At 41.1% G+C, this 26,656-nt stretch overlaps 1 protein-coding gene across 2 annotated transcripts; it reads right to left on the reverse strand.

Annotated features, from left to right (window-relative positions):
- On the reverse strand, positions 1–24,761 carry srsf5b (serine and arginine rich splicing factor 5b). 2 transcript variants are annotated; one of them, XM_034161824.1, is made up of 8 exons: positions 24,672–24,761; positions 24,333–24,461; positions 14,681–14,751; positions 12,853–12,975; positions 12,688–12,760; positions 11,370–11,443; positions 6,827–6,934; positions 1–1,282 (listed from the first exon to the last, which is right to left on the reverse strand). In XM_034161824.1, the coding sequence occupies exons 2-8, from the start codon at positions 24,453–24,455 to the stop codon at positions 955–957; spliced, it is 900 nt and encodes a 299-aa protein (XP_034017715.1). In that variant the 5' UTR covers positions 24,456–24,461; positions 24,672–24,761; the 3' UTR covers positions 1–954. The 2 variants fall into 2 exon arrangements, with proteins under 2 accessions (XP_034017715.1, XP_034017714.1); XM_034161823.1 differs by having other exon boundaries at positions 24,333–24,475.
- Between the last annotated feature and the right edge of the window lie 1,895 nt (positions 24,762–26,656).

A 26,656-nucleotide genomic window follows, 5' to 3' on the forward strand; every position in this document is an offset into this window, starting at 1 on the left:
TGAGATTGAAGCATGAATATTTATTACAGAAAAAAAACCATGCAAGGCTCAGAGAATATGAGCAACAAGGACATAACATCATTTAGAGGAGAGAATCAAACAGGAAGCTGTCGTCCTGCTGAAAAACATTTTGTTTGTGACCAGAGGTGGGTTAGATATCGATTCTGGACCAAGCAGTTAAAAAAACAAAACAAAAATAAAATAAAAAAAAATGCCAGGAAGCACATTTGTACAGCAATAAATCCCGTAAAGTCGAGGCATAAACACACAATTCCAACAACCAGGTTTGAGTAAAATTATTACAGGTGTCACACTGTATAAAATCCTTTTTTAAATCGACCTTTTACAGCTTCATATATTTGGGATTTCAGGTTACACATCCTCAAATAACCACAACACTTAATGTGCCTGCACAAATTTATCTGCTATAAATCAGTTTTGTTGCAAACCAAAAACAAGCCCCTTATCTAATCTACCGCCTTGGTTCCTCATTCCAAGGGATCGTGACTCTGCACAAAAAATGTGTCAGGAGATTCAGCACTTAAACGACTCATCAAAAAAATTAACTGACTGATTAAACAATTTATCCATCTCATCTTCACAAATGTGAAGATTTGCATTATATTTCAAACAGGGCAGTTTTTTAATCTCGACTTCACCAATTACTTTAGTCTCTTGGATGTTGTAACAACTGCTTCCTTACCCCCCCCCCCCCCCCCAAACTAAAGCATAATCATAAAAAAAACAAAAAACAAAACTGACAGATTAATTTCTAATAAAAAAAAAAAGGAAAATAAAGCACTGTCAGTTGCAGCTGAGCTGATCCTAGAGAGAAAAATACTTCTACTGTGGTGTTCACAGGTTTTATGAAGTTCTAACTTTGCCAACACATTCGACTCGACTCAATCAAATGAATTTTCTTCTCTACAATTCCGTAAAACCTTTGACAGAGCTTTAACGCTGGCTGTCAGTAGAAGGAGAACGGGAACGAGAGCGAGAGCGGGAACGAGAGCGGGAGACAGAGGCTCTCTGAGCAGGTGGGGGAGACGGCGGGGTGGCAGACTTGGACTTTGAGTGTTTGGTGGGCTCCTTCGATTTGGAGGTTGGAGAGGAAGTGCCACCAGCAGGAGAGCGGCTACGGGAGCGAGAGAAGTTCTTGTCCCTGGTGGGGCTGCGGGAACGCCTGGGGGAGCGGGATGCAGAACGACCACGAGACCGGGACCGGGAACGAGACCGCGACCGTGAGCAGGAGGAACTATCAGACCGGGACCGGCTTCTAGACCTGAGAAAACAGAAGAAAAGGAAAATTAGCACTGTAAACAGTACACACAATACAACAGTGTTTAAAATAAAGTCTAATGGCACTCAGCAAGTGCCTTTAAAAAAAAGGGCATTTATGCCTTTACTTGACGGCAGATTTTAAAGCAGACAGGCTGCCGGTCTGTCACAGGGTCGACACCGAGTCACACTCACTCCTGCAGCCAATTTAGAGTCACCACTTAACCGACTAAAGAACCTGGAGGGAACCCAGGCAAATACAGGGAGTTTCATGTTCCACACAGAAAGGACCAGGTTGGAACAGAACCTGGGACCTTCTCACTGTGAGGCAACAGTACAGATCAGGACGTCACTGTGCTGCCGTAAGAAGATTAAGTATGAGGAGTGTCACAGATCACAAAAACGAGGGTTTGGAACAGATACAGTTTTCAAGTCAAGAATCAAATTATTTTTCAGATCAGCAAGGAAAAAAAAAAAAAAAAAAAAAAAAAAAACAAGACACGTACAACTTTGCTGTCAGTGTAAAATGCCCTTAATGACCAAAAAATAATAAATAAAACCCCTGAACTTTTGTCTGTGGTCCGTGATTGGCATGAAGCTGGACTCTGTGGTGACGGTGGCAGAGAAGAGAACACTGGACAAACTGCTGGACATTATGGACGATGCCAGTCACCCTCTGCACACAGTCATCAGCAACCAGAGGAGCCTCTTCAGTCACAAACTGCTCCTTCCCAAGTGCAGAACCAACAAACTGAAAAACTCCTTTGTCCCTCTGGTCATCAGACTGTACAACTCAGACGGAGGAGGAGTAATAGGAAGACAGAGGATGGGACTGAGAGGAACAGTAGTAACAAGAAAACCAGTACTGATCAGTAAGTCTGATATTTATATTATATGCAAACTACTTTTTTTTTTTTTTTTTAACTTTCACGTTTGATGCTGTGTGTGCTTCTTACCCTGTGTGCTCAGCTTATAATGCTGCTGGAACCTCAATTTCCCTGAGGGAGTCTTCCCAATGGATCAATAAAGTTCTATCTAATCTAAATCATAGCGCAGAGAATTGTTTTCAATCAGACAAAAATCCAGATGGTACTTTTGGCTGTCATAGTCGATGACAGACAAGCCAAATTTTAAAAAGGAACCTTCCTCTAGACTCCCTCAATACATTACCAAGAAACGGGTTCAATCAGATGCTGCATTCTTAACTCATTATGCAGAAGTGATTAGAGTTAGACAGGGTGAAAACATAACTTCATTGAGCAGTGGCTTAAACTCATTCATACATTTTCCTGGTCACGATGGCCGTAGAGCAAGCAGCTCAACCCACATCTCCCTATCCTCTCTGCCAAGTACTCTAACTCTTCCTAAGGTGTTCCCAAACCAGCTAGGAAATATAATCTCTCCAGCGTGCACGGTGATCCCAGTCGAGCTTTGCACCCTGTTCGGGAGTGTAAGACCAGAGACCTGCTTCCATCCAATTTCATGACTACAGGCGAGGATAGGACTAAGGATAGGTATTGATAACATTTTATCAATATTGATGCCATTATCAATTCTGCTTATCGATCTGATTCTTTATCGATTCACTTATCAATACCTCCTGTGAATTTTCTGTGTACAAAAAGTTGGCTAAATAAAGATTCAAATAAAGTGGGAGGGGGAAGTGTTGGCTTTTTAAATACTTGAAAGACACTGAACTCAAGAAGCTTTAATACTGCTATAACAGACTGATGCAGAAGGTGGCAGCAACGCAACAATAAGGACGCCAGCTGCAATTAAACACCACAGAATAAGAGTGCGTTTGAGTTATATCACAGGAACACATTTTGAAGTCGGAGCGCATTTCTGCATTCACAAAGTGCCACAAGAATAGAGATGTGAATTTATAAGTTTTTATCGATATCGATTCCATAAGCAATTCCGCTTATTGATCCGATTCCTTATCAATACCTCTTCTGAATTTTCTGTGTACTAAAAGTAGGCTTTACAGGTTTTCTACTGTCAACATTTTAAATTGGTCACTGGATCCTTGATCTCTGGACATAAATAAAAACAAATAAAAGCTGTAGTTTTTGTCAAAAGCATTTCCTTTCAGACATTTTGGCATGAATGTCTCTCCGTACCTCTGAGCTGAGCTCAGCCGACTGCTGCACATCAGTGCAGGACGTCTCTTTTGGGAGGAAAAAAACTTTTGATTGATTGCAGTTTGTATTACGTTTGGAAAGAGGCGTCATTTAAACGGTGTTTCACTTTGAAGTTATTAATTCCGACTGGACTCTATCGTTCTAACTCGACTCGACAGACAGCCGCACAGCGTTTGGAGCTGTGCTTACAGAACAGAGGACGATTCTCGTTTCTTTCTCGCAACAAGACAGGAGTCCCAGTTAGTGACTTTAATCTGCACAAAAGTGACTCACAATTGACATTCAGGGATGAAAGTGGTGAAAAACAAAAAAAGCTGTAACCCAACACCACCCGCACGAAAATGTTTCAATTCTAGAAGCTCTGAAATGCAATCTGGGACTATTCCAGACAATAAATTGCAGTGAGTGCAGCATCCAGTTTGGTGAGAGAAAAAAAAAAAAAAAAAAAAAAAAACTTTCCTTATTCAAATTCATTCCAGTAGTATTCTGCTCTTACTAGGATGCAGCAGATGACAGATTGTTCTGTCCGGTCGGTCATCACAGACTTTGTGGTATGAGCGCAACCACTTGTGTCTCAACACCAGTACGACAAAGGAGATGGTGATCGACTTCAGGAAGAAACCACCACCTCACCCACCAGTGAACATCCAGGGTGAGAACAAAGACTGTGGACAGTCTCAAATACCTGGGTGTTCATCTCAACAGCAAACTGGACTGGACACACAACACCAACGCCCTGTACAAAAAAGGTCAGAGTCGCCTCCACCTCCTGAGGAGACTGAGATCCATTGGAGTGAGCAGGCCTCTGCTTAAGACCTTCTACAACTCTGTTGTAGCCTCAGCTCTCCTCTATGCTGTCGTCTGTTGGGCCCCGGGCAGCACAGAGCAGGAGAAAAAGAGATTGAACAAGCTGGTCAGGAAGTCCAGTTCTGTCCTCTGGACTCTCTGGAGGAGGTGGCTGAGAGGAGGGTGTTAAACAAGCTCAAATCCATCATGAACAACTCCTCTCACCCTCTGCACCGGACTGTAGTGGAGCTGACCAGCTCGTTCAGTGACAGACTGAGGCACCCTCAGTGCAAGAAGGAACGATACCGCAGGTCGTTCCTCCCTGCTGCTGTCAGACTGTACAATAACACTGAAATAACCACATGCAATAATATGTCCACAAATCACGTGCAATATTATTAATATGTCCACATATCATGTGCAATAACAACTCGTTTACAAATCCCAGCACTAATGTCACCTTACCACACCTAAACTCCATTTCACATATTATAAAGAAGGTGCTCCTATCTCCCTTTCAATCCCAATCATGTTTTATTTAATATATATATACACACACACACACACTATTTCTACCTCATTTCTTATGTCGTATTGTTACAAGTATTATTATTATTGCTTATCCTTGCACACGCTGCTCAAACATTTTCCTCTACTTGCACCCACCTTGTGTGTTTTCTTAAAGTAAACCTGCATTGAAATAAATGCAGTCAGATCTTGGACCAAAAATTACTTATATTTAAACATAAGATCCTTCTGAATGTAGTAAAGTAAATCTGCAAGCCCAGATCTGTCATTCAACGGAGAAATCGTAGTTTAAAAATGACAAATTTAAAGCTAAAATTTAGCCCTCCGCTAAACTGTCAGCACATCCGGGACGCTGCCAAGACGCCAGAGAGAAGACCCTATCCCAGCATGCATTGTGCGCGCCAACTGTAATTTGTGGATTTACGTCAGTTTGCATCTCTTACAAAAGCACCTTTTTATTGTCTTATACAGAAGGATCGACTTTTTTAAAAACATATCGTCTTGCGGCACGTTTGGTGAGTATACATTTCTTTTATTGCTGCTTGAAAATTATTTTTGGGGACTTTTTCATATGCCCGTTTGATTGAGTGGTGTCGCATTGAAAATCTACTGTCTTTCGCCTCTGGTGTTACCGTCGCGAGATACGGATGCGGGACCCACAAAGAATTCAAGTCATTAAAAAGATATAAACCTCTCTCAGCGGCTACGGAGCTCTGTGGCTCCGATTACCGAGACCGTGCAGCGCTGCGGATTTTGCTGCAAGAAGTCTGTCCTTGCGGGCAACAGGTGTCACTGGCCTCTCAGCATCAAAACAGCGAGTTTAGCCTCTGGACTTGGTGCCAAGTTGGCCGCACCTCCATTCAGTAGACAGGGAGGTGGTGCCGGCTGCACAGCAGACACGAGGGCACTGAGTGGCCCGCTGCGGTGTTTACCGAGCCCGCAGACTCAGTAAGCGCATCGGAGGCAGTGAGAGCAAGGCATCGGAGAAGAACGTCGCCCACTGTCGATGTCGCCGCTAATCTGAGCATGCAGAGCTGTATCTCGCATTCATTGCAGCTTACTTTGGATGTTGAAACCAGGATGTGTATAACAGTAAAAATCAATTTCAATACGGGATCGGACTGAAGGTGCGAGCGCTCCGTCTTCTCCCCAACGTCATGGAAATGACCCGGATGTACAAACTGTTTTCGCAGAGGGCTAAATTTTAGCTGCAAATTTGTCATTTTTAAACAAAGATTTTTCTGCTGAATTACAAATTTGGGCTTACAGATTTACTTTACTGCATTCATAAGGGTCTTATAAATACATATCAGCTATTTCTTTCTGAGATCTGACCACATTTATTTCAATACAGGTGTACTTAAGAGCTGACGTAACGTGAATTTCTCCTCTGTGAGATCAATAAAGTTTATCTATCTATGTTCTGGAGGAAATCACTGAAGAAATTAACACATTGAAAGTATGGTTAGACCAAAACAACTTGTCATTAAACTTAAATAAGACAGGGATGAAGTACAGGTGTAAGAGTCACTAGGTGTTCACAGGAAAATTATGTATTTCTATATGTATTTATTTATTTTCATTGTTAGTTGGTTTTATCTTTTCTGTTGTGTTTTGTTTCATTAGGTTCTTTATGTCTCTTTCTCTAAAATTGTATTATAGCATTGTTATTATGAGTTATTACTATTGTTGCTATTATTAATACGCTGAGCCATTATTATACAGAAATCAAATGCACACACAACCTGCTGAGATGCGAACAGCTTAATGTTAACTTTAACATTGAAAATGTCATAGACATGCTAACGGGTAACTACTTCAGAAGACCATAACAGGTCAATTTAAACAGGTCTGATGTAATGCAGAGAATTCTACTTTGGTCATATAGAGAAAAGATCGCATGTTGCAGTGAATAAAATAAATAAAAATCAGAGAACGTTCATAAAACCTCACAATAGACAAATAGGCACAAAAATGAAATCTGAAGGTTTTTCCTTGATCACAACAGCTGACATATTTTTCTGTCGATTAACCATTTTAGCAGTAATAATGATGTGTGGAATGAAGCGAGGTTCAAGCAGGTATCTCACCTCTTCTTGGCTGCCTCAATGAGCTTGATTTTTCTGCCATTGATTTCCTTTCCAGAAAGTTTTTCAAGGGCATTTTTCAGATCACTGTAAGAAGCAAACTCAACAACCCTGGAACAGGAGACATTACAGTTTGGAGTCAAAATCGTGCTTTTTCACTCACATTTCCACTGCTAATCTGAATGTACAGTAGTGTTTAGAATAATAGTGCCATGTGACTAAAAAGATTAATCCAGGTTTTAAGTATATTTCTTATTGTTACATGGGAAACAAGGTACCAGTAGATTCAGTAGATTCTCACAAATCCAACAAGACCAAGCATTCATGAAATGCAAACTCTTAAGGCTATGAAATTGGGCTATTAGTAAATAAAAGTAGAAAAGGGGGTGTTCACAATAATAGTGTGGCATTCAGTCAGTGAGTTTGTCAATTTTGTGGAACAAACAGGTGAGAATCAGGTGTCCCCTATTTAAGGATGAAGCCAGCATCCGTTGAACATGCTTCTCTTTGAAAGCCTGAGGAAAATGGGATGTTCAAGACATTGTTCAGAAGAACGTAGTTTGATTAAAACGTTGATTGTAGAGGGGAAAACTTATACCCAGGTGCAAAAATCTATAGGCTGTTCATCTACAATGATCTCCAATGCTTTAAAATGGACAAAAAAAAAAACAGACGCGTGGAAGAAAACGGAAAACAACCATCAAAATGGATATAAGAATAACCAGAATTGCAAAGGCTCACCCATTGATCAGCTCCAGGATGATCAAAGACAGTAGGGATGTGAATCGCACAAATCAAATCAATTTTATTTATATAGCGCCAAATCACAACAAACAGTTGCCCCAAGGCGCTTTATATTGTAAGGCAAGGCCATACAATAATTACGGAAAAACCCCAACGGTCAAAACGATCCCCTGTGAGCAAGCACTTGGCAACAGTGGGAAGGAAAAACTCCCTTTTAACAGGAAGAAACCTCCAGCAGAACCAGGCTCAGGGAGGGGCAGTCTTCTGCTGGGACTGGTTCGGGCTGAGGGAGAGAACCAGGAAAAAGACATGCTGTGGAGGGGAGCAGAGATCAATCACTAATGATTAAATGCAGAGTGCTGCATACAGAACAAAAAGAGAAGAAACACTCAGTGCATCATGGGAACCCCCAGCAGTCTAAGTCTATAGCAGCATAACTAAGGGATGGTTCAGGGTCACCTGATCCAGCCCTAACTATAAGCTTTAGCAAAAAGGAAAGTTTTAAAGCCTAATCTTAAAAGTAGAGAGGGTGTCTGTCTCCCTGATCTGAATTGGGAGCTGGTTCCACAGGAGAGGAGCCTGAAAGCTGAAGGCTCTGCCTCCCATTCTTCTCTTACAAACCCTAGGAATTACAAGTAAGCCTGCAGTCTGAGAGCGAAGCGCTCTATTGGGGTGATATGGTACTATGAGGTCCCTAAGATAAGATGGGACCTGATTATTCAAAACCTTATAAGTAAGAAGAAGAGTTTTAAATTCTATTCTAGAATTAACAGGAAGCCAATGAAGAGAGGCCAATATGGGTGAGATATGCTCTCTCCTTCTAGTCCCCGTTAGTACTCTAGCTGCAGCATTTTGAATTAACTGAAGGCTTTTCAGGGAACTTTTAGGACAACCTGATAATAATGAATTACAATAGTCCAGCCTAGAGGAAATAAATGCATGAATTAGTTTTTCAGCATCACTCTGAGACAAGACCGTTCTAATTTTAGAGATATTGCGCAAATGCAAAAAAGCAGTCCTACATATTTGTTTAATATGCGCATTGAATGACATATCCTGATCAAAAATGACTCCAAGATTTCTCACAGTATTACTAGAGGTCAGGGTAATGCCATCCAGAGTAAGGATCTGGTTAGACACTATGTTTCTAAGATTTGTGGGGCCAAGTACAATAACTTCAGTTTTATCTGAGTATAAAAGCAGGAAATTAGAGGTCATCCATGTCTTTATGTCTGTAAGACAATCCTGCAGTTTAGCTAATTCGTGTGTGTCCTCTGGCTTCATGGATAGATAAAGCTGGGTATCATCTGCGTAACAATGAAAATTTAAGCAATGCCGTCTAATATACTGCCTAAGGGAAACATGTATAAAGTGAATAAAATTGGTCCTAGCACAGAACCTTGTGGAACTCCATAATTACCTTAGTCTGTGAGAAGATTCCCCATTTACTTGAACAAATTGTAATCTATTAGATAAATATGAGTCAAACCACCGCAGCGCAGTGCCTTTAATACCTATGGCATGCTCTAATCTCTGTAATAAAATTTTATGGTCAACAGTATCAAAAGCAGCACTGAGGTCTAACATAAGCACAGAGATGAGTCCACTGTCTGACGCCATAAGAAGATCATTTGTAACCTTCACTAATGCCGTTTCTGTACTATGATGAATTCTAAAACCTGACTGAAACTCTTCAAATAGACCATTCCTCTGCAGATGATCAGTTAGCTGTTTTACAACTACCCTTTCAAGAATTTGAGAGAAAACGAAGGTTGGAGATTGGCCTATAATTAGCTAAGATAGCTGGGTCAAGTGATGGCTTTTTAAGTAATGGTTTAATTACTGCCACCTTAAAAGCCTGTGGTACATAGCCAACTAATAAAGATAGCTTGATCATATTTAAGATCGAAGCATTAATTAATGGTAGGGCTTCCTTGAGCAGCCTGGTAGGAATGGGTTCTAATAGACATGTTGATGGTTTGGAGGAAGTAACTAATGAAAATAACCAAATACCGGCATCACTGAAAGCAGCCAAAGATAACGATACGTCTTTGGGATGGTTATGAGTAATTTTTCTCTAATAGTTAAAATTTTATTAGCAAAGAAAGTCATGAAGTCATTACTAGTTAAAGTTGAAGGAATACTCGGCTCAATAGAGCTCTGACTCTATTGAGCCGACAACAACTCACGATTCAATTCGATTCCGATTCTTGGGGTGACGATTCGATTCAGAATTGATTTTCGATTCAAAGAGCTCTGAGAAATAGTTATATTACTTAAAAAATGTTGAATGCAAAAATGCAACTTTACAAGGTTAATCAAGTGATTGTAGATGTAAAGTTACTTATCTGCTTTGCTCGTTCGGAGTTGGCTGGCAGTTTAGCGAAGCGCTGGTCAGTAGTCGGCAGAGATCGCTGCTCCGCTCCGTTTAGCTCTGGGTGATGGCGTAGCATGTGGGCTGGTGGATTTCAAGTGTTTCCGAAGTACTTGACTTTCATTTTGCAGATTTTGCACACTGCATAAGTCATGTCAGGCTCCTTCTTATGCAGCAAATAAAATCCAAAATGCGCCCAAACATTTGCCTTCAGCAAAGATGGTGCTGGCTGAATTAGCTCTTCGTCCGCCATGCTAAGCTTCAGCCACTGAACTCTGCAGCTCACAAGTGTTTGAAGCACACCAGACCCCCCCCTCGCAGAGACGCTGCAGTATGGAAGCCGTTGCCTGACAAACAGTACACGCAGCGAGTAAGCAAGAAAATGTTTAAAAAAAATGCTTTTTTAAAAATCAATTCTTGGACATTTTGGATCGATTCAGAATCGTAATAAATAAGAATCGCGATTTGGACGTGAATCGATTTTTTCCCCGACACCCCTAAAAGACAGTCTGGAGTTACCTGTAACTGCTGTGACAGTTAGAAGATGCCTGTGTGAAGCTAATTTATTTGCAAGAATCCCCCGCAAAGTCCCTTTGTTAAATAAAAGACTTGCAGAAGAGGTTACAATTTGCCAAAGAACACATCAACTGTCCTAAGAGAAATGGAGGAATATTTTGTGGACTGATGAGAGTAAAATTGTTCTTTTGGGTCCAAGGGCCACAGACAGTTTGTGAGACGACCCCCAAACTCTGAATTCAAGCCACAGTTCACAGTGAAGACAGTGAAGCATGGTGGTGCAAGCATCATGATATGGGCATGTTTCTCCTACTATGGTGATGGGCCTATATATCGCATACCAGGTATGATGGATCAGTTTGGATATGTCAAAATACTTGAAGAGATCATGCTGCCTTATGCTGAAGAGGACATGCCCTTGAAATGGGTGTTTCAACAAGACAATGACCCTAAGCACACTAGTAAATGAGCAAAATCTTGGTTCCAAACCAACAAAATTAATGCCTCGCAGATGTTAAGAAATCATGAAAAACTGTGGTTATACAACTAAATACTAGTTTAGTGATTCACAGGATTGCTAAAAAAGCAGTTTGAACATAGTTTTGAGTTTGTAGTGTCAACAGCAGATGCTACTATTATTGTGAACACCCCCTTTTCTACTTTTTTTTTTACTAATAGCTCAATTTCATAGCCTTAAGAGTGTGCATATCATGAATGCTTGGTCTTGTTGGATTTGTGAGAATCTACTGAACCTACTGGTACCTTGTTTCCCATGTAACAATAAGAAATATATTCAAAACCTGGACTAATCTTTTTAGTCACATAGCACTACTATTATTCTGAACACTACTGTATAATGTTCCACAAGTGGGATAGTTGTAAAACTGGTATGTATGCGAGTGTGCATCTTACCCTTCGTTGAGCTTTGGGCGATGTGCATCAGCGAATGTCACTTCTCCAGCTTGTCTCATGAAATCTTTTAGGTCCTACACATGTACACATTAGTGAATGTACAGAAAGACTTAGAGCACAAGCAAGGCAGAAACATAACTAGTGACTTAGCAAAAAAAGATTAAATGAGGACTACAAAGGACACTGCAGATAAGAAAGAGGAGTCCAAGAACCTCAGAGAATATGTTCAACTGAGCAGTCTGTCCTTTATTAATCAAATCTAAACTGAATTTTAATAAACTAGGTTTGATAAGAACAATTACTGGACAGACTCAGAGTTAGCAGCAGTTCTGAGATTTTTGGACCCTGTGCTTTGTAAATGTACAGAGAGCTGAACACCATCTGCATTAACTGAACTGCAGTGGCACCTTCTGGGCAGCATATGGCACAAAGAGCCCCATTTTTCCTAGCAAGGAGGGTACAGGGCTCTGCGCCGGGACCGCCCCCATCTTGGCACCCTGCCTCAGTAAAGAGAGTTAACAGGGTGAAGAGAGGAAACTACTACCTGAGAGCGAAACCCTTTGGGGTGGACCACAGGCTCTCCGAGCCCACCATAACCTCGGGATAACAGCAGATTTTATCCATGGACACCTGGGAGGAATTCACACTCTCTCACGATGTGCGGGAACGCCACAGAAGGGGGGAAGGGAGGGGGGTTTATCGATCGACGCCCCTCAAATTACCGACCCATCGATCAATACGCCATCACCAGCGTCTCTCTGCCAACATTCTGTTTCCTCTCTCTCGCGCTCACCAACACACCTGGCACCCCCTGCCTGCGCCAGGGGGTGTTGCGAGCGAGCGAAGGGGCCACCAGCGCCTCTAGTGTGGAGCGAGCGCTCACATGCCCAGCAGGCGTCAACTAGGAGTAGGACAGATTGGCTGACACCACAGGCTCAAACCAGACAGAAGGACCCAGAAGGGGTTAACTCCACCATACGCGAGTTCTTCCATATGACACAACTGTCAGGCTGGCAAATAAAGGGGTGAAGAATTGGTTAAAACAGGAACAAATTTATGTTTTCTTGCTGTAATGCTCTTTCTCCTATTATCTAACTGCATAAGGTGCAGAAGCACAGAGCAAGCATTTTAAAGTAAGTAGTCGGGAATAGTCATTTTTACACAAATTAGCTTGAAATTCAAAATTACTGTTTTTGATTTCAGGAAGAGTTTCTACTGATATTTATCAAACATAGAAAAGTATAGATGAAGTCAGACGGTTGGCGTTGTGATCACGATGCTGCAGCTTTAGTGAAACAGATATGTGGCTTATACTAACCTGCCAGCTGACACGAGACGACAAGTTCTCCACAATCAAGCGGTTCTCAGTGCGTACTGGAGGGGGGTTTCGGCTAAAATACAGAAAAACACAATAACATCAAGACAAAGTATGGCTGCGCAGCACTTTTTCACTGGTGAACTATTTTAACTAATACTTTGGTACCTTCGACTGTTCTGGGATCCTCGTCCATAGCGGTCGGAGAAACGTCCCCCACCTCCTCCTCCACCGCCACCACCTCTGCCTCTACTGCCACGCAGACGTACACGGGCGTGCTCAATGGTCACCCTAAAATTTACCCACGTTTACATACACACACACACGGGGCATTAACCGTTAGAAGCACTGACCCAAAAATCACATTAGATTTAACTCTGTCGTTGTATAGGAACAGTAATAAACAAGAGCAATCTCAGATTTCTGACATCCACCAATCCAGATCACCTCCAAAATTCAGTGGAGTCTTCCGTACCCTATATAAAGTGAATTCTTGATCCAGAATCCGGATCACCCCCAAAACTTAATGAAGTATTCCATGCCCTAATATGTACCTGTGGTGAAAATTTAGTCAAACTCCATGACGTACTTTTGACATAATCCTTCTAAAAGACAAACAAACAGCAATGATTTTATTATGTCCTTGGTGTCTAATCAAAAAACTGCAAGAGCAATTTGTGGTCAAGTTATTAATTGGGTGGCTGATTAAATGCATTTTCAGATGATCAGTCTTGGCCGACATTTCCTCTTATAAGACCAATTCAAATATGGGCTCTTGGCCCCCTTTAAAGTAACAACTAAATCCCATTTCATAACCAGTTTTCTTTAGACAAGTCAAAAGATGGATAAATGAACACTGTTTGTTGACATCAGTTTGTATATTTGTTAAATTTATTTAAATGGTAATAGATATAAGATGCTTTTTAAGGTTTTTTTTCCACTATGTCAGATTTCCAGTCAGCCAGCAGTTTAAGTACACCAGGGTCACAGTCAAACTAACATATTTTTGACCTGCTGCCTGCGAGGCCAACAATGTCGATTTTTACAGTGGATAACATACTCTTAGGTAATCTGAGGTTTCCAACACCACCAATTCCTCAGGTGTGACCTTGAGGTTCTGTCAAGACTTTTGAGATAAACAGCTAATTCCTCACACTTATGTGGAATTAGTTTCTTGAATGATGGAAATTCTGTATGGCTCCCAACTCAGAGTTATTATGGGAGACTTCTTGAGGTGGGTACCGAAACATGGTATTAAAACGGGCCTGGTGCTATGGATACTCCACATTTAATCCCCTTAAAAGTATGGTTGTCTGTACTGGAGAAATGAAGGAAATTAATTTAGAGCTCTCACTCTCTTTTGTAGCCCTGTGTGCAGAGCTGAAGGCAGGTCTTGTCTGACTGACTCCCCGTCCACCTCTCCCTGTGCTGGCAGCTTGTTTGTACATGTGTGGACTGTGACTACAGCCAAGAGTAAGTAGAACCATTAAAATCACAATGATAGTCATCCCTGTTAACTTCCTTCACTTGTCTCCTCTGTGGGTGGTTTTTGAGGACAGCCTAGACATATTTACCCCACCATGTCATACACTGGATATTTTCTAAATGAACAACAAGGAATTTTCATTGATTTGAGAATGTTCTTGGGTCTGTCCCGTGACCTTTCTAAAGCCGACTAGCTGTACAAGTGTTTTAGTGTGTTAAGGACATTTACACTATTTATTTTTACATGATTATTATTATTTACAGCACTTAAATCAAGTTATAGACATGTCACCATGTAACTAAAGAGCATTTGAAAAGTTTCTACATAAAGCAGATTTTGTTACAATAAACTTATCTACTTGTTGTAGTTTACATTGTATGTTTGTTGCAATACACGTTTTTCTCCGAGGAGTTTTTAGACACCCTGTCATCGACTGACATATGGTTATAAATTAGTAACAGTTTATTTATTTAACATACAAATTTATTACACAGGAATACATTTCCTTACCTTTCATTGCACAGCTCTTTACCATCAAGCTCATACACAGCATCTTCAGCATCTCTGGGGTCATCAAACTCCTACAGCAACCAGAACACACATTTAGGGGCACCTTTTTTTTCTTCACATTCTAACATCACAATGACAGAAATATGCATCACGAAAGACAGTATCATTAAAGAAACTGTTTGACAGAACATTCAATATTTTCAGCACATCAGGTTCAGTTAGAAGAACAAACACCACACACAAACAATCAACCACGTCTGATGATAATGGAGCACGGAATGTGTGGCACACAAACTGCTGATCACCAGGATGCAATGTGACAACCAGAGGTCCATGGTCAAGGTTTCATTTTATATTAAGTTTAAAGTTTCTCCATTGGTATTCATACTAACTACATGCTACTACTCGTAGTGTTAATTTTGCCACCTGTTTTTCAATGTAGGCTTAGTCTTGTGTCAAATGCCCTATTAGTTTTATACATATTTGGGTGATTCTTAGACTACGGGCACTTATTATGTCCTTTGATCATATTGTATGAAAAACAGAAAAAAGGGGAAATTTCACACTTTTATAGTTATCTTTACAATGAAAGTGTGTTAAGAAATTTGTTCTAGTAGTCTATGATGACTTTTTCACCTTTTATCAGCATCATTATATGCAAATATTAGCGTTTTGTGCTTGTCCCACACCCAGACTTTTGATCTTCAATGATAAAAATGAATGGTAAAGAAACATTTTTTCTAATGTTTTAAAATATCTCTGAATAAAATATCAGTAAAATAATCAAAACATAATTGGGGTATTCAATATCATACAACTGTTGTGATTTTTTTTTAAACAAAATGTAGTTGTCCCACAATATTGCCGTAATTTCCACCACAACACTGTAATGTCCCTTTAAACAGTTTGTATGAAAGATTGTTTGGGTAGTTTCTATGGAGATAAACAGTGACATCAGAGCACATGTATATAGCGCCAAATCACAACAAACAGTTGCCCCAAGGCGCTTTACACTGTAAGGCAATGGTGCGGTGGAAATTACATTTACAAGGCCAATAGTGCCCGTAGTTAAAGAATCACCCATTTACTCAAATCAAATCAATTTTATTTATATAGCGCCAATTCACAACAAACAGTTGCCCCAAGGCGCTTTATATTGTAAGGCAAAGCCATACAATAATTACGGAAAAACCCCAACGGTCAAGACGACCCCCTGTGAGCAAGCACTTGGCGACAGTGGGAAGGAAAAACTCCCTTTTAACAGGAAGAAACCTCCAGCAGAACCAGGCTCAGGGAGGGGCAGTCTTCTGCTGGGACTGCTTGGGGCTGAGGGAGAGGAAAAAGAAAAAGGAAAAAGACATGCTGTGGAAGAGAGCAGAGATCAATCACTAATGATTAAATGCAGAGTGGTGCATACAGAGCAAAAGGAGAAACAAACACTCAGTGCATCATGGGAACCCCCAGCAGGCTAAGTCTATAGCAGCATAACTAAGGGATGGTTCAGGGTCACCTGATCCAGCCCTAACTATAAGCTTTAGCAAAAAGGAAAGTTTTAAGCCTAATCTTAAAAGTAGAGAGGGTGTCTGTCTCCCTGATCTGAATTGGGAGCTGGTTCCACAGGAGAGGAGCCTGAAAGCTGGAGGCTCTGCCTCCCATTCTACTCTTACAAACCCTAGGAACTACAAGTAAGCCTGCAGTCTGAGAGCGAAGCGCTCTATTGGGATGATATGGTACTATGAGGTCCCTAAGATAAGATGGGACCTGATTATTCAAAACCTTATAAGTAAGAAGAAGAATTTTAAATTCTATTCTAGAATTAACAGGAAGCCAATGAAGAGAGGCCAATATGGGTGAGATATGCTCTCTCCTAGTCCCCGTCAGTACTCTAGCTGCAGCATTTTGAATTAACTGAAGGCTTTTCAGGGAACTTTTAGGACAACCTGATAATAATGAATTACAATAGTCCAGCCTAGAGGAAATAAATGCATGAATTAGTTTTCAGCATCACTCTGAGACAAGACCTTTCTAATTTTAGAGATATTGCGTAAATGCAAAAAAGCAGTCCTACATATACTCAACAAAAATATAAACGCAACACTTTTGGTTTTGCTCCCATTTTGTATGAGATGAACTCAAAGATCTAAAACTTTTTCCACATACACAATATCACCATTCCCTCAAATATTTTCACAAACCAGTCGAATCTGTGATAGTGAGCACTTCTCCTTTGCTGAGATAATCCTCCCACCTCACAGGTGTGCCATACCAAGATCCTGATTAGACACCATGATTAGTGCACAGGTGTGCCTTAGACTGCCCACAATAAAGGCCACTCTGAAAGGTGCAGTTTTGTTTTATTGGGGGGGGATACCAGTCAGTATCTGGTGTGACCACCATTTGCCTCATGCAGTGCAACACATGTCCTTCGCATCATCCGTGAAGAGAACACCTCACCAACGTGCCAAACGGCAGCGAATGTGAGCATTTGCCCACTCAAATCGGTTACGACGACGAACTGGAGTCAGGTCGAGACCCCGATGAGGACGGCGAGCATGCAGATGAGCTTTCCTGAGACGGTTTCTGACAGTTTGTGTAGAAATTCTTTGGTTATGCAAACCGATTGTTCCAGCAGCTGTCCGAGTGGCTGGTCTCAGACGATCTTGGAGGTGAACATGCTGGATGTGGAGGTCCTGGGCTGGTGTGGTTACACGTGTCTGCGGTTGTGAGGCTGGTTGGATGTACTGCCAAATTCTCTGAAACGCCTTTGGAGACGGCTTATGGTAGAGAAATGAACATTCAATACACGAGCACCTGCTGTCAGCATGCCATTGCACGCCCCTCAAATCTTGCGACATCTGTGGCATTGTGCTGTGTGATAAAACTGCATCTTTCAGAGTGGCCTTTTATTGTGGACAGTCTAAGGCACACCTGTGCACTAATCATGGTGTCTAATCAGCATCTTGATATGGCACACCTGTGAGGTGGGATGGATTATCTCAGTAAAGGAGAAGTGCTCACTATCACAGATTTAGACTGGTTTGTGAACAATATTTGAGAGAAATGGTGATATTGTATATGTGGAAAAAGTTTTAGATCTTTGAGTTCATCGCATACAAAATGGGAGCAAAACCAAAAGTGTTGCGTTTATATTTTTGTTGAGTGTATTTGTTTACTATGTGCATTGAATGACATATCCTGATCAAAAATGACTCCAAGATTTCTCACAGTATTACTAGAGGTCAGGGTAATGCCATCCAGAGTAAGGATCTGGTTAGACACTATGTTTCTAAGATTTGTGGGGCCAAGTACAATAACTTCAGTTTTATCTGAGTTTAAAAGCAGGAAATTAGAGGTCATCCATGTCTTTATGTCTGTAAGACAATCCTGCAGTTTAGCTAATTCGTGTGTGTCCTCTGGCTTCATGGATAGATAAAGCTGGGTATCATCTGCGTAACAATGAAAATTTAAGCAATGCCGTCTAATAATACTGCCTAAGGGAAGCATGTATAAAGTGAATAAAATTGGTCCTAGCACAGAACCTTGTGGAACTCCATAATTAACCTTAGTCTGTGAAGAAGATTCCCCATTTACATGAACAAATTGTAATCTATTAGATAAATATGATTCAAACCACCGCAGCGCAGTGCCTTTAATACTTATGGCATGCTCTAATCTCTGTAATAAAATTTTATGGTCAACAGTATCAAAAGCAGCACTGAGGTCTAACAGAACAAGCACAGAGATGAGTCCACTGTCTGAGGCCATAAGAAGATCATTTGTAACCTTCACTAATGCTGTTTCTGTACTATGATGAATTCTAAAACCTGACTGAAACTCTTCAAATAGACCATTCCTCTGCAGATGATCAGTTAGCTGTTTTACAACTACCCTTTCAAGAATTTTTGAGAGAAAAGGAAGGTTGGAGATTGGCCTATAATTAGCTAAGATAGCTGGGTCAAGTGATGGCTTTTTAAGTAATGGTTTAATTACTGCCACCTTAAAAGCCTGTGGTACACAGCCACTAAAAGATAGATTGATCATATTTAAGATCGAAGCATTAAATAATGGTAGGGCTTCCTTGAGCAGCCTGGTAGGAATGGGTCTAATAGACATGTTGATGGTTTGGATGAAGTAACTAATGAAAATAACTCAGACAGAACAATCGGAGAGAAAGAGTCTAACCAAATACCAGCATCACTGAAAGCAGCCAAAGATAACGATACGTCTTTGGGATGGTTATGAGTAATTTTTTCTCTAATAGTTAAATTTTATTAGCAAAGAAAGTCATGAAAGTCATTACTAGTTAAAGTTAAAGGAATACTCGGCTCAACAGAGCTCTGACTCTGTCAGCCTGGCTACAGTGCTGAAAAGAAACCTGGGGTTGTTCTTATTTTCTTCAATTAGTGATGAGATGTCCTAGCTTTACGGAGGGCTTTTTTTTAATAGCGCAACAGACTCTTTTTCCAGGCTAAGTGAAGATCTTCTAAATTAGTGAGACGCCATTTCCTCTCCAACTTACGGGTTATCTGCTTTAAGCTGCGAGTTTGTGAGTTACACCACGGAGTCAGGCACTTCTGATTTAAAGCTCTCTTTCTCAGAGGAGCTACAGCATCCAAAGTTGTCTTCAATGAGGATGTAAAACTATTGACGAGATACTCTATCTCACTTACAGAGTTTAGGTAGCTATATCTCACTACAGAGTTTAGGTAGCTACTCTGCACTGTGTTGGTATATGGCATTAGAGAACATAAAGAAGGAATCATATCCTTAAACCTAGTTACAGCGCTTTCTGAAAGACTTCTAGTGTAATGAAACTTATTCCCCACTGCTGGGTAGTCCATCAGAGTAAATGTAAATGTTAAGAAATGATCAGACAGAAGGGAGTTTTCAGGGAATACTGTTAAGTCTTCAATTTCCATACCATAAGTCAGAACAAGATCCAAGATATGATTAAAGTGGTGGGTGGACTCATTTACATTTTGAGCAAAGCCAATTGAGTCTAATAATAGATTAAATGCAGTGTTGAGGCTGTCATTCTCAGCATCTGTGTGGATGTTAAAATCGCCCACTATAATTATCTTATCTGAGCTAAGCACTAAGTCAGACAAAGGTCTGAAAATTCACAGAGAAAACTCACAGGTGGACGATAGATAATAACAAATAAAACTGTTTTTTGGGACTTCCAATTTGGATGGACAAGACTAAGAGTCAAGCTTTCAAATGAATTAAAGCTCTGTCTGGGTTTTTGATTAATTAATAAGCTGGAATGGAAGATTGCTGCTAATCCTCCGCCCGTGCTACGAGCATTCTGGCAGTTAGTGTGAATCGGGGGTGTTGACTCATTTAAACCATTGTATTCATCCTGCTGTAACCAGGTTCTGTAGGCAGAATAATCAATATGTTGATCAATTATTATATCATTTACTAACAGGGACTTAGAAGAGAGACCTAATGTTTAATAGACCGCATTTAACTGTTTTAGTCTGTGGTGCAGTTGAAGGTGCTATATTATTTTTTCTTTTTGAATTTTTATGCTTAAATAGATTTTTGCTGGTTATTGGTGGTCTGGGAGCAGGCACCGTCTCTACGGGATGGGGTAATGAGGGGATGGCAGGGGGAGAGAAGCTGCAGAGAGGTGTGTAAGACTACAACTCTGCGAGGGGATGGCAGGGGGAGAGAAGCTGCAGAGAGGTGTGTAAGACTACAACTCTGCTTCCTGGTCCCAACCCTGGATAGTCACGGTTTGGAGGATTTAAGAAAATTGGCCAGATTTCTAGAAATGAGAGCTGCTCCATCCAAAGTGAGATGGATACCGTCTCTCCTAACAAGACCAGGTTTTCCCCAGAAGCTTTGCCAATTATCTATGAAGCCCACCTCATTTTTTGGACACCACTCAGACAGCCAGCAATTCAAGGAGAACATGCGGCTAAACATGTCACTCCCGGTCCGATTGGGGAGGGGCCCAGAGAAAACTACAGAGTCCGACATTGTTTTTGCAAAGTTACACACCGATTCAATGTTAATTTTAGTGACCTCCGATTGGCGTAACCGGGTGTCATTACTGCCGACGTGAATTACAATCTTACCAAATTTACGCTTAGCCTTAGCCAGCAGTTTCAAATTTCCTTCGATGTCGCCTGCTCTGGCCCCCGGACGACAATTGACTATGGTTGCTGGTGTGGCTAACTTCACATTTCTCAAAACAGAGTCGCCAATAACCAGAGTCTGATCCTCGGCGGGTGTGTCGTCGAGTGGGGAAAAACGGTTAAAAATGTGAACGGGTTGGTGGTGTACACGGGGCTTCTGTTTAGAACTACGCTTCCTCCTCACAGTCACCCAGTCGGCCTGCTTTTCCGGCTGTTCGGGATCTGCCAGAGGGAAACTAACGGCGGCTAAGCTACCTTGGTCCGCACCGACTACAGGGGCCTGGCTAGCTGTAGAATTTTCCACGGTGCGGAGCCGAGTCTCCAATTCGCCCAGCCTGGCCTCCAAAGCTACGAATAAGCTACACTTATTACAAGTACCATTAGTGCTAAAGGAGGCCGAGGAATAACTGAACATTTCACACCCAGAGCAGAAAAGTGCAGGAGAGACAGGAGAAGCCGCCATGCTAAACCGGCTAAGAGCTAGTAGCTGCGCTAAGCTAGCGGATTCCTAAAAACACACAAAGTGAATAATGTGTAAATAATTTAGAGGTGATTCAGCAGAGGGAGTGCTTTAGTTAAGGCACGTGAAGATTACACTGTGAAACAAATCGTTATCTAGGTAACTAGATCAATCTAACTGCGCAGATTAAACAGCTAACAGATACAGCAAAACACTGCTGTGCTCCGGAACAGGAAGTGATACAATACCGCAGTGAGAGCTAACCACCAGTAGAGGCATTCTCATTCACATACTATTTTGTAGAGTCAGGTTTTACTGACAGTTCTTAGCGATGTTATTAGAATTCTTTAAATTCTCAGGCATTTCTTAGAATATTCCCTTGGTAAGATGAAAGTTGGCCGCAAGCACCTTAGGCCTTAAGAGATCTCCGAAGGTCCCCCGGCATTCTGGGGCCACTAGAGACTGTGAAAACATTTCTTGCAAAAAGACACATAGGGTCAATGTCATGGCCTGCAAATAGTCCGGATCTTAATCCATTTGAAAATCTTTGGAATTTGAAGAAAATGGTCCATGACAAGGCTCCAACCTGCAAAGCTGATCTGGCAACAGCAATCAGAGAAAGTTGGAGCCAGATTGATGAAGAGTACTGTTTGTCACTCATTAAGTCCATGCCTCAGAGACTGCAAGCTGTTATAAAAGTCAGAGGTGGTGCAACAAAATACTTATGATGTGTTGGCGCGTTCTTTGTTTTGTCATGATTCCATAATTTTTTCCTCAGAATTGAGTGATTCCATATTTTTTTTCCCTCTGCTTAGTCTAAAAAAAGTAACCATTACTGACTGCCACAATTTTTTTTCCTGATTTCTTATAGTGTTTCTTAAAGCCAGAAAGTTGCCATTTGAAATTACTTTAGTTTTGTGTCGTGTCCTGTGATCTGCTTTTTTCTACAAAATTAAACAACTGAATGAACATCCTCCGAGGCCGGTGATTCCATAATTATTGCCAGGGGTTGTAGATGCAGTGACGAACTGTGTTAACTGACAATGGTTTTCTGAAGTGTTCCTGAGCTCACGTGGTAAGATCCTTTTAATGCAGTGCTGCCTGAGGGATCAAAGGTCAGGAGCATTCAATGTTGGTTTTCGGCCTTGATGCTTACGTGTAGAAAGTTCTAGATTCTCTGAATCTTCTGATTATATTATGGACTGTAGATGATGGAATCCCTAAATTCCTTGCAATTGAATGTTGAGAAACATTGCTCTTAAACTGTTGGACTAGTTTTTCAAGCAGTTGTTCAAAAAGTGGTTTTCTGTCTTTGCTTGTGAATGGCTGAGCCTTTTATACCCAATCATGACACACCTGTTTCCAATTAACCTGTTCACCTGTGGAATGTTTCAAACAGGTCAAAAAGGTGTTCTTTGTGCATTCATCAACTTTCCCAGTCTTTTGTTGCCGATGTCCCAACTTTTTGAAACGTGTTTGTCAGGTCCGTTGCCCTAACTGTACCTGGCACTTAAACTGTGCCTGAGATCGTATCCTGCAAAACAGTTTCTGTAAAAAATAAAATTGATGCAGGCTGATTTTGGCATGCAGGCAAAATATATTTTGCCATTTTTTGACTGGTTTATTTAGTAAAGAGTAAAAACTGGAGGAATTCAATTCTAAGGCCTGAAAGACGTTTTGGTAGGAAGTATTTTAGCCATAAGGTCAAGTGAGACAGGAAGTGTTGGCTTTTTACAACAAAATGGTATAACTGCTTATAAATGAAAACGAGACCAAACAGAGATTTGTGACGCCCCCAATCCGAATCACCCCGAAAATTCAGTAGTGTTCCATGCCTTTACATTTATCTGCAAACCCAACTGAGATGCTGGCCTACTTGTCCACATCCCCATAGAGGGTTTTCAATCACGTGACCGATTGCTACAGTCTCTATTGTGGATTATTACACGGCTGGTGCGTGAAAGGAAATAGAGAGAATGAAAGCTTATTACGAGGCTTTAAACTCTCGAGAAAAAGCTGTTTATTGTAATCAATGTGTAGCAGTTGGTTCAGTGGATCTGTATGTTGTACCGGATAGTGAATTTAATGACGATGTAACAAAGTGGCCAGAACCAAGCAGACCGCCCGTAATCCACTGGAGGAAAGCTCAGAGGAAGCAGCTCGCTACCAAAGCCACCCCGAAGAGCGCCTGGCTACCGGCGGTGTGAAGAAGCTTCACCTCTACAGGCCCGGCACCGTGGTGCTGAGAGAGAACTGCTGCTACCAGAAATCCACCAAGCTACTGATCCGCTTGGTACTGGCCAGATTAAAGCTTCCTTCAGATCTGCTCTGCCTCTTCTGCTGAGCCAGGTCTCCGTGTCCCTTAGAAAGCTCGTAACATTCCACTGCTTGATGCATAATAACTGCTGGTAGCCTGTAAAATGAACGACCTACCTCATTTTTATCACCTCTGTTTGAACAACTGACGACAGCACAAAACGTGACCATTGTTGAAGCTTCTGCAATTGTTCGCCAAATGCACGTAGCCTATCACAGTGACCACCGCATCGTAATCCACAATGGTCGCGAGGCTCAAAATCACGTGACTGATACGTCACATGAAACTCTATAGGCTACACTGTTCTTACTCATGTTTTGTAAATGAGATGATATTTTAAGGTAAAGGTATGCAATTGTCAGGTTAAAAAGCCCACTGATGGGAGAAGCAGGGCCCAGTTCTATACATCACACTGGCAGGTCCCCAACTTTAAACTAGTTATTCTTAATTATTTAAGTAAGAAAGTAAGCATGGGCTGATTTCCCTGGGGCGAGTTTGCAGTGAAGAGACTTCCCTCGCTACCGGAGATATCATGCTGTTTTCCGACTTACGCGCATGCGCAAAATGCGCAAGGGAGGAGGGGGTCCGCGACGCCAAACGCGCGTTGCATTATGGGTCCATGAAAGAGGATAAATTCCAGAAATTTCGCAGAGCAAGTGAAATTGTTTACGATATAGTCGAAGCACTTAAAACAAGAATAAACGTGTGTAATTAGGTACGGTGACTCACCACAAAGCCGAAGCCTCTCTTCAGGTCGATGTCTCGGATTCGGCCGTAACCTTTAAAGAATCTCTCCACGTCCTTCTCTCTGGCCATCGGGCTCAAACGACCGATGAAAATCCGACTGGTCATGTTGATCTGAAAACAGGACTCTAAACATCAACACACGTTCATTACATTAGCGCCTTTAATCTGCTAAATTTTAAAAGGCCCTTTTTCCAAGACTGCCGAACGGACCTGTGTCAGACACGGCGTCGTTAGCTCGTTTCTACCACAAGTATAAAAATTTTTCACGTTTAACAATTACAATCTTCGAAATACACCTCAAATGCTGTAAAAAAAAAATACCTTTAAGTGGAATCCCGACGGAAAATCTCGCTTTGCCTCCGCTCAAAACTAAGATATTAAACAAAATGGAGTCTGAGAGCGTGATCGAGCGTCTGACGTCACGTTTTTAAAAAAGCGGAGACGTCATCACAGTCACAGATTTGAGTAGTTCTTTTTCTGACCATTAGGTGTCACTCAAAGACACTAAGAGTGGCGTCAACTCAGAACATGGCGCCATTTTTGTTCCAACTGTGCTGATCGATTGAATGGACCTTTTATGTTTTCAACATTTTTTTTTTAATAATTTAACCACATACAGCAACACATCCAGTTACAGGTGCTATCAAAATAAATATAAAAATAGTTAAGCTGTCAAATTAACAATTTAGATTTATTTAATTAATTTAAAGCCTGATTTATGCAGCTGCTGCTCTTTAACTCCGTGCCATGCATGACAGTTTTAAAGTTCTCCGTCTCTGGATTATGCTTTATAATGGACTAATTTGACCCTCAACAAGCTTTTCTTTCTGCAATCATCACCTCTAAATTGAAGGTAAGCAATATTTTCCTCTTTTACCGACTTCGTGCTGCAAATGTGGACTTTTCTGATCCATTTATCAGCGTGCGCACTGTAAAAACTGTTATATGATAGGAGATGAAGGATTAAAAGCAGAAAACTGTCAAATCACAGCCTTTTGTGTTTGATTTAACATGTGCACGTGAGGCTGCGGGTCCGAGTCAGAGCACGGTTTGAAAAAACTAAACGGTTGGACTTTTAATCACAGAAATGATTCTGTTAGATAATATCTGTGCTAATTCTTTATTTTATGTTAGCTATCAACTATTTGTGTTATTTGTTTGGAAGTTCTGAGAAATATAAGTTAAGTTTTACTTCATCATGTGTCAAGTTTCAGACACAGGGAGAGCTCCCCCTGTTGGTAAGTGTCAGTAACATTAGAAATGTGAGACTAAACCACAGCCATGTTAACACCCACAAGTGTTGTATGACTCATTTTAGGGGCCTTTTCACAAGATGGACACTGTCTGTGAGGGTTCCAGGCCTGGTTTCTAACGTGACCTTGAATGAACTCAAAATGTTTGGTTTTTGGTAAGGGGCAGATTCTTACATAAAAGACCGGGTAGAATTAACAGTTCCTCTCCCACTTTCCACAAATCAGCGAGTGTCAGAGCTGAATTTTAATTTGTACCTCTGCAGGTCCAGACTGCTCGGGGTTTTTAATGGAAATACATTGGGATCGGATGTTGTATTTTATCCGATGTGAGCAAAAAATCCGCTGTACAAAATCCATTATATACGGTGTTTATTACATGGAAAACAATACAAAACTTTGGGACTTTTTTTGTCCGGTGACTGCGAATTTCTGGTTTATACAACAACGGTTTAGTTGAGTTTTACTGTACATAGGACTGAACAATAAATTTACCTTGCAAAGCTTTGATGATGATGTCGGCTTCCATCCCACACGGCTGACTTTATTTTCCCAAATTTTTCATCTGTTCGGATCTGAATTGAATCTGTACATCTTGAAGCCCTTGTTGTGTCTGTTTGTGCATCCAAATGCACAGCAACCCGTCATTTTTCAGTGAATAAATAAACTAGCTGGATTTACATGGAGATACATTAACAGTGAACGCTATTTTTGTCCTAAGATGGCACCATGAGTCACGTGATTGATTTTTTTCAACTCGTCATGTCGCCACTCTCTCTAATAAACGCACTCTACTAAGACCTAGTGAACCTTGGCTGAATCATTTGTCTTTCTTTGGAGCAGTTGCATGGAAAATACTGAGAAAAATGTTCGAGTCCTCCTAAATTATATATATTTAATGCAGTTGCAGTTTATAATTGCTGCCATTGTGTTGCAGCAGTATTTGAGTAGAGTTAGTCTGCTATGTTGTATATTGGCTTGGTGCTAGCTTAGCATTATGTGCAATCTACTTTAGCAGGAGCTGATGGCTCCGTTACAAAGTGCTTTAAAAATATG

This window comes from Thalassophryne amazonica, chromosome 21 (assembly GCF_902500255.1).
Source record: "Thalassophryne amazonica chromosome 21, fThaAma1.1, whole genome shotgun sequence".
NCBI lineage: Eukaryota > Metazoa > Chordata > Actinopteri > Batrachoidiformes > Batrachoididae > Thalassophryne > Thalassophryne amazonica.